This window comes from Harpia harpyja, chromosome 2 (assembly GCF_026419915.1).
Source record: "Harpia harpyja isolate bHarHar1 chromosome 2, bHarHar1 primary haplotype, whole genome shotgun sequence".
In the NCBI taxonomy this organism is placed as follows: domain Eukaryota; kingdom Metazoa; phylum Chordata; class Aves; order Accipitriformes; family Accipitridae; genus Harpia; species Harpia harpyja.
The window spans coordinates 32,082,251-32,090,570 of record NC_068941.1 but is presented as its reverse complement, the minus strand read 5'-3'; the positions used below and the strand labels follow the sequence as shown (position 1 = coordinate 32,090,570).

The following is an 8,320-nucleotide window of genomic DNA, read 5'->3' as shown; positions in this document are numbered from 1 at the left end:
TAAGTTAATGCCGACTACATTAGTTAGACTTAGCATTTTGCATTTCTTCTAGTGGTTTTACATACAGTTCTCTCCCCTGCTTCCAGAGACCTTGTTTTACAGCAAAATGTCCAGCTTTAGGATCTCTGCAGGCTGTCAAGAAGAGGTGCACCATTTTCTATAGGAACACATAGCAAAAGAAACAATTCTGGAAACTACCCCACTCTGTGCAAAAGGGAAAATAAAGGAGCTTTTCCCCCACCAGATGCATTACTTTTCTTGATGCTGTTCTAGTTAAGAATGAGATTCCAAGAATAAAAGTTTCCTGATGCAACATAAACATATTCTGTTTGCAATTCCTTTTAAGAGATCTCTGCTTTAGGCATTTCAGACTTGCAGGGAAGAGATCACACTAACAGCAAGTCATTGCTTCACTCAACGCAGGCTGCCAAAACGCATAGAACTGAACCCTGTCCTCTCATTCACTGGACCGATAAATATGCTTTTAAGAGCATGCACAGACTGGTTCACACTTACATGATGCACAGAGAATGAGGCATAGGGCTTGCAGAGTGAAGCAACACCTCATTCACGAGCATGTGCAGAACAGTCCACCTTCGCTTACTGCTAAAAATGCTAAACCAGTGCCATTTGCACTACATATGTGCAACGTGCATGTCTCCGAGATTCATTACTGTGCATATGAAAATTCAATCATATCAAAGCTTAGCTTTAAGAAAGTCTCAAGGGGCTGAACCGTGTACTTATGTGCTTTGAGGGGGAAAAAACCCAACAATTCTTAAGCTTTTTGTAGCATTGCCCCAGTCTTTCCTTTTGTAAGGACAAAATAGCTGCTAAATGAGTGAACTCCACATTCCTACTGTGTGTTTATATCCATTCATTTTCATAACTCAAGTTCTGTTTGTGTGAACACAAATGTATAAATCATAGATGGATTTAGGGCCGATCCCAAGAAAACTGTAACTAAGATGAACAAAACTCATTATTTTATTTGAAAACTGCTGTGCTTTAGTCATTTAGTATGACCATATGTATCCTTTTACACCATCTCTCTCTCTCCAACACTACTTTCTGTAGCTCATTCTAGAGCAAAGGATTCTGCAATGAGCTTGCAAGTATCACAAATGCACCTATTTTCACATTTCATTGTAATTTGAAAATTGCTTTATGTTCTTGAAATTTTCCATTAAAATAAATCTGTCCTTCAAACAAAAAGAGAAAAAAATTATACTGAATAAAAGCAATGGTTTGGGGACACATACAGTCATTGCACATCCTATGCTTGATCAAAAAAGAAGAGAAGAATGTTCATGTTCTCTAATGAAAATAAAGACTTTTGCAGGCAAAATTAATTTTTAAAAAGTAACAGAACAAACCTTCTGATCTTCTTGGCTTTTGTATGGCCTTTCACATTCATGGACATGAAGCTTATAGAAGCTGGTTTGAACCTAAAGGTACCAGAAACACAGCCTAGAACATAGCACTGAAAGACAAGGATTTCCAAAGAATTATCCTCAGTTCTTTAAAAAAAAAAAAAAAAAAAAAAATTAAGTCTAAACACACTTGGAATTTCACCAATGCAGGAGAAGCAGAGAGGCAGCTTCTGGTTTTCTTCCCTGTTTCTGCAGTGCCATACAAACTTCAGACATTTATGATAGATTTGAGGAGCTAACGACTGCAGTGCCAAAACCGACACAAAGCTCCCACTGCGGTGGGACATGGTGACAAGCCATGTGCCAGTGATGGGCCAGGTGGGGGCTGCTGGCTCCAAGTCTGGCCCATTGCATCCTGACTCTTGCCAGCCACGGCCAGTGTGTGCATGTGGGGGTAGCATGAGCTTGGCAGGGACTTCAGCAACCCAAGCAGGAAGGGAAGGTCTCTGCTTTGAAGGTGTTCTCCAAATTAACATTTTTACGTATATGTAAAACTTCATTGGATATACTTAAAAAAATTCTCAGATACACAAAACCTGAAAAGGAAAGCAGCGCTTGAAAAACAAACAGAAGCAGGAGCTTCATGGGACTCCTCCTTTGCAGAGTTAAATTCCTCCTAAATGACATTTCCAGGGTGAGACATTTGTAAGTACAACTGTAAAAGGACCAAAGGCTCAACTGACAAACCATGAGATACGAAGTGCTTGCAAGATACATCCGGTGTTGAGATAATTAAAATCAAAATTAAACTTGTGCTATATTTGCATCTGCAAAGCATCAGTTAATCAAACATAATGAGTTAATCAGACTCATTTTTCTGAGAGCAAAATGTAATCATGCTTCATCATCTTTTGTGTTGTCCTTAGACTCTGACAGACTTCCCAGACAGAAACTAACTCTTCTTAAGTATTTGCACACCCAATAGCACAGCAGAGTCCAGGAAGTTTTATAGGCATTATTGCAATGTTAATAGGAGTAGTAAAGCCACTTTATAGAAGCTTTTGCTCTATATTAAGAAGTCAAATAATAATAACAAATTGAAGGGGACACCAAGCATGACCCAGGAAGGAGATAATACTCTGCATCCCATTTTTGCAATCAAGAGACAAGCCACTCGGCTATTTAGCAAGACTGCTGCCAGTAAACCAGTATGTCTCCCAGATTCCTAACAGCAAACAGCAAGAGCAAAGAATACGTTCTCTGGTGACCTCTGCGGATTTAGCAATTCTGTCTTTATTTTTTTATTTAAAAAAAAAACCAAACAAACAACAAAAAAAAGCAGCTGCTGCTGGATGTAATTTCTAGGTATTATAATTAATTTATTTTTAATCCCATGGAGAAATAATTTATACTGTTTTGGTTGCTAGCTATTCAAGATATTGTGGTTACATTTTTGGTGTCTTTGGTACATTTTATTGTAACATTCTCAGGGCACTGCAGTCAATTACTACATCTCATGCTGTTTTACTTGCTACAAAGCATCATCCAAGCATTTTCTAGCAAGTCCTTGTGGGTAACTACGTCCCGTTCAGGAAACACATGTATGTCTATGCGCTGATAGGTATGAGATCAGCGTCAGCTTAGCCATTTGGATTAATGCCTTTTGGTTTGGCTTCTGTGGCCTCAAGCCTCTTAGCTCAAGCTGTGATAGAGTTTAAAAAAAAAACAAAACAAAACAAAAAAAACCCCACCACCAAACGCCAAAACATTTTAAAAATTAAACCAAGTACATTTGGAATACAAAGGTTTATCTGATATCTGAGTGTTGTGCCTCTGCAGTGTTAAAACTTGTCCCAGCTTTTCACTCCTCTCTCGCTTTTGCAGGCCTCATTATCTCTGATTCAGGCCCACAGTTGTGCCGGTCCCCTCTCTTGGCCATCCCAGTTCTTCCCTTCGTTGCTGCTGGTCCCGTCGTGCGCGTGGGGGAAGTGGGAGGGACATTCCCAGCGGGAAGCACAAACCCAACCAGCTACGCAGCAGCAAAGGGAATGAGAGACACAACTTGCTGGGGAAAGAGCTGAAACAATAGCTTGTGGCCAGGACTCGGAAAGGGCAGAAGATAATAGCGCCCACGGATTAAAGAAGGAAAACAGCTGGAAATAAAGTTTGGTAGGTCTCAGCCTACCAGACCATTAAAAGTGTTTGAGTGTGAAGGATTGCAAACCCCAGCACTGATGGAGGGGACAAGCCTCAGAGGAGAGCAAGGACCATAACCCTGAGACAAGAAATCAAAAATATGGTGAAGTGAATTAAAGAGGCTACAGAGCCATCATCCAGGAATCTATGGAATGGCTATGCCTTTCAATCACAGCTACGATACATGGGATTTTCCCTTTCAAGTTGCATCTCTATAGTTGAGTGAGAGCACTCAGGTGGGACAGCTTGTCCTAACACAGTGGAAGCTATAGCTAACATGCAGAAAAATTAATCCACCATGATTGTTAATCTGGCCTTTTTCATTTATGACTCTATTCACTGTATTGTACTTATTTAGAGATGACATATCCAGAATGGTTTCCCAGAGAGGCTACCCTACTGAGGTGTTAGCTGTTCCTAGAAGCCACTTCTCTAAATCAAGTTTTGAAAGGAAATTGATGGCAGACAGTATATAGTACTGACCCCCCCAAAAGTAACCTAGTCTAACATGCACTGTACAGTCCTATATCTGAGCATATTTTTCCCTTGTGCAAATGCTGTAGATACATTCTGGTTCTCTGTGAAATTTGGAAAACATTAACAGTTTACAAAGGGGAAAACAGGAGTGACAGTGAAGAACAGTGAAGACAGTGAAATCTCACCCATTCAGCACATCAGTGCTCCTCATTCTTTGCTGATCTAAGGCAGTAAAGGGAATAAGAGCAGAAAATAAATAATATTCCTCAGAAGGACATAAAAGTGTAAGTCTTACTAAAAACCACATTTGCCCTGCCAGTCCCTCCAGCAAGATAGATCAGCTTGCTTTGCTCATGTGAGTATTTTCATTAATTTGAATGGGAACTTTGCCTGACGAAGGAGCGCTGGATCTTCCCTTTCTGGGCAGAAGCACTGTAACTACCAGCTGAAATACATCAGCACTCTAGATAAGCCATGAACTATTGTGTCCGTTGATTTATTGCTGATTAAAGACTCCCAAGTTGCTCCTAGTTCTGAGAATTAACAGAACTGAAAACGTTACGTTAACATATTAGACAAACATTCTGAAAGTGCGTTAGTCTACCAAGCTGAATAAGCACATAGGTTGCTGGCTGATGGTCCTTTCATCAGTTTCAGTGAGAGTCCTCTGATTTCCGCTACATATATCTGCAGAGAGTTGAATGCACAGCTTCGAGCTGTCATAACAGCAACATTAGATTAATTTTCCTTTAAGTTGCATATCCTTGGTCCTTACTAAAACTATTTCCTAGTTTTAAACAAGACACTCAACTCACCATTTAAAGTTACCAAGATATAAAAGGTACTCCTACTTGTGACACATTAAAAATACCACTAATGCAACAGAATGTTTTAGAAAGAAAAGCATAGGTCTGTTCTTTTAGCAAATGGCATGCAGAACTTAAGCACGAAGTCCCATAATCTAAACAAATCAAGTACTAACCTAATAAGAGAGTACTTTAAAAAAAATTATGAAAATGTCATGTCTTAATTGGTTGAGATGTGTGACATTGCTGTTAAAAAATGCAGCGGCTCACCAGCCCTGCAACTGGAAGTATCACCAAAGATAAAGCATAATCACAAAAGTTACTTCTTTTTTTTTTCTTTTTTTTTTTTTTCTTCTTTCATTGCAATTCTGTGTTAATTGTGTTGCTTCAAGTGGATGGCCGAAAGTAGCATCTACAATTCTTGGCAGCAAATCTGAGTCATTTTCACATGTGTGAGACTACCTCTGTGTGAGACCGTGCAGGAGCCGGGGACGGAGTCCCAGGGAGAGAGGGTGAAATCAGGACCGACAACCCTTGACAGGAGGTCAGGCTTTGCTCCCTGGGAGCCAAAGTCACCGATTCTCCAGGGGTCTTTGCTTGCGATACAAACGGGACACCTTAAAAAGCATGCCACCTCTTCTACCATTACAGATACTTACAGAGTTGTCTCTGACTTGAAGTGTACCTTGTGAGTTCATGCCAGTAACTAGAAGCCCCCAGCCAACAATCCGGGTTGGCAAGTAAGGGGCAACTCTTGCAAATACAACCGGTGGACAGTGTAACTTGTTTTCCAGGAACTGGTGAATTATAATCAATCATTCTCAACATTGCGCTAAATACACATTGAAGTGCTAAGGATGTTGTACACAGGGAAAGGTGGCAAGATTTCGCCAAAAGGCAAAAATTATATATCATGTTTGGAGCTGTACAGCACAGCCCTGCAAGTACCCACACTGAAACTCATGAGACTGAGATAACACTCAGTGGGAAAATAGGTCCTATAAATTGGCTTTTTGTGAACACAGAGAAAACAAAAGAAAACCCAAGGAGAACATGTAAGAAAGCGTATCATGCTCCTGTATTTCCTCAAGGTGATTTAACATAGTAATTATTACAATGTGCACTAGGAAAGAGCACAGTACTTTAGTAACATGAAACTTCAGCACAGCATCTGTTACTAAACTTTGCTCAGAGGTAAGGAGAGGCGACCAAATTCTGGGTAAATTATAAAACAATTGAGTGGCTGGGGAAAGAAAGCTTAGAGGAGTTTAAAAACAAATTTCTCACACACAAAACCAAAACTACCACCACTGTTATTACGCCTGCACACAAACCCAAATGATAACATTCAATTATTAGGAAGCTGATGTAAAACACTTTAGCAAATTCAGTGGATTGCTTGAATTTGCAGTTTCTCTGCTGCTTTAAGGAAAATGCAGGCAAGATACAGACCCTTCAGGCTTTGAGTATTTTGCCTTTTTAGTCCTGAATGTTGGCAGCTCCCTTGCTGCTACAGTGTTTGTTGCTTATGAAAAGCAGCTGTATTTGGAGGTACTAATAATACCCAGTGGTATAAAATCCATATTTTCTGAAGAAGTCTACCTCCTTCAACACCACAATGCGCAACATTCATACCATCCACATGGAGACTTGATAGGGAAGTAGAGAACTGATGGCTAGCTGAGCGAAGATAATTTTCTATCAGGCTTCCAAGTTTCCAAGCAGGGTATAGAAGAAAGAAGACTGCATACACAAGTCAGGGTCTTTTTTTTTTTTTTTTTTTTTTTTTCATAAAGTTTCTATAACCTTTTCTTTCTTCCTTACACCCAAATTTCCTATTCAGGGCTTTCAATCCCTGCTTATCTCAACTGGACATAACCAAACTAAACTTCCACAACCACTGGAGTGAATTCTGGACAAGAAACCTAGAAATTATTTTCTGTCATATTAAGCAAATAAATGTGCCTTAAACTATAGCACCGGGACAGCATGTTTTTTTATTCTCACCATGGAGAAAGATATCAGACATCAACTCACTAGGTATGATTTTTAAAACCAAGTTTGTTTCACTGCTGTAAACACAGTTTTCACTTCATGCTCAAATTTTCCTCACCTATTCAAATTCAATTCATTTACTGAGAGTTAAGAAGAAATTTCTTCCTTTACTTCTAACAGCCCTTTGAAGGAGTCAAACAAAGAAATGCTGAAGATATATTTTAGATAACTCTTTCTTCCATCAGTTATTAATCCTACAGAGAAAAATGAAATGTTTAAAACCTTCCAAATCCCACTTGCACAGTTCTTAACACCAATTATGAGATTATATTGTCCCAGACAACCCCAATGAAATAAATTAATTAATTTAACACAGTAAAGCTTTGAAAACAACGTGAGGGGAAGACCAGCAATTATTTGCATATAGCACACAGACGGACAGACACTTGAGCAATGAAGCGATATCCTACCTCTCCTTGCCGGTGATAGTGCTTGGGAGGTTTTCCCATCTGCTCTAGCATTTTGCCCTTCTTACTGCTAGCAAGCGTCAGTCCCTGGTGGATGCCTGCAGATCTGTTGGTTGCCTGAGTTGGAGCCTCCCCCATCAGGGTGGATTTGATGGAGTTCACCTTGGAGCTGGAGCTGTCTAGCTGGGAGCTCTCCACGATCAGGACCGCGGCTAGTAAGAGGAGACAGCAGGAGCACTTATTCCACATCAGCACGATCATCTCCCCTCCCCCCAAAAGGATTATCTTTTTTTTTTCTTTTTTTTTTTTTTTAAAGCAAAGAAAACAAAGGAGAGGGGAAAAAAAGTTTTTAAAAATATCTCCCAAAGTTGTTAACAAAGCAATGGATTTCAACGCCACACACTCAAGGAACTGCTGTTCTGAGAGATACGGGAGAAAAATAATTTAAAAAAGAATCCCCTAGGAAAAAACCGTGTCAAGTCTATAGGCACTGAGCAACTATCGGGTCTGTGAAGTGATGGCTTTTTCCTCCAGGTCCTCGAGAAGTCCAGGCAATTCTTTAGTAACTGAGAGCAATAAGCTACGAGGCAACTGCACCCAGGGCAGCTCCCCACCAGTGCAGGCACCAGCACGTTTGCTTAAGCTTCAGAGGCAGAGTGAGTGAGTTACTTCCCCCCACTCCTCCTCCCTTGCTGCACAAGCCAGCAGAGAGGAAACTCAAACCAGATCCAATCCAAGCAGCACCGGCAAAAGCTGGGCTTAGTTTTCTTGCTCTCTCCCTCCCTCCCCCCCCCCCCCTTTACTTTTTATTCCCCTCCTCCTTTTTCTGTCTTTTGCCTCAGCCTCTGCAGCCAGCAGGAGTGAAAGCGCCCGGTCTCCTCCTCCTCCTTCTCCTCCTCCAGCCCGGCCAGTGCGGGCCGAGGGGCTCTGGGCATCCGGCGGCGGGGAGGGCAGGGCAGGGCAGGGCAGGGCAGGGCAGGGCAGGGGGAGGGAGGCCCGGGGCTGA

The 8,320-nt window shown here is 41.1% G+C and overlaps 1 protein-coding gene across 1 annotated transcript in view; it reads right to left on the bottom strand.

The window, feature by feature from the left end:
- Window positions 1-8,077, bottom strand: part of DKK2 (dickkopf WNT signaling pathway inhibitor 2) — a 46,550-nt gene extending 38,473 nt beyond the window's left edge. The window contains exon 1 of the mRNA XM_052774946.1: window positions 7,318-8,077. Within this exon, the coding sequence (XP_052630906.1) occupies window positions 7,318-7,575 (258 nt within the window). The 5' untranslated portion in view covers window positions 7,576-8,077. The remainder of the gene's footprint in view (window positions 1-7,317) is intronic.
- Between the last annotated feature and the right edge of the window lie 243 nt (window positions 8,078-8,320).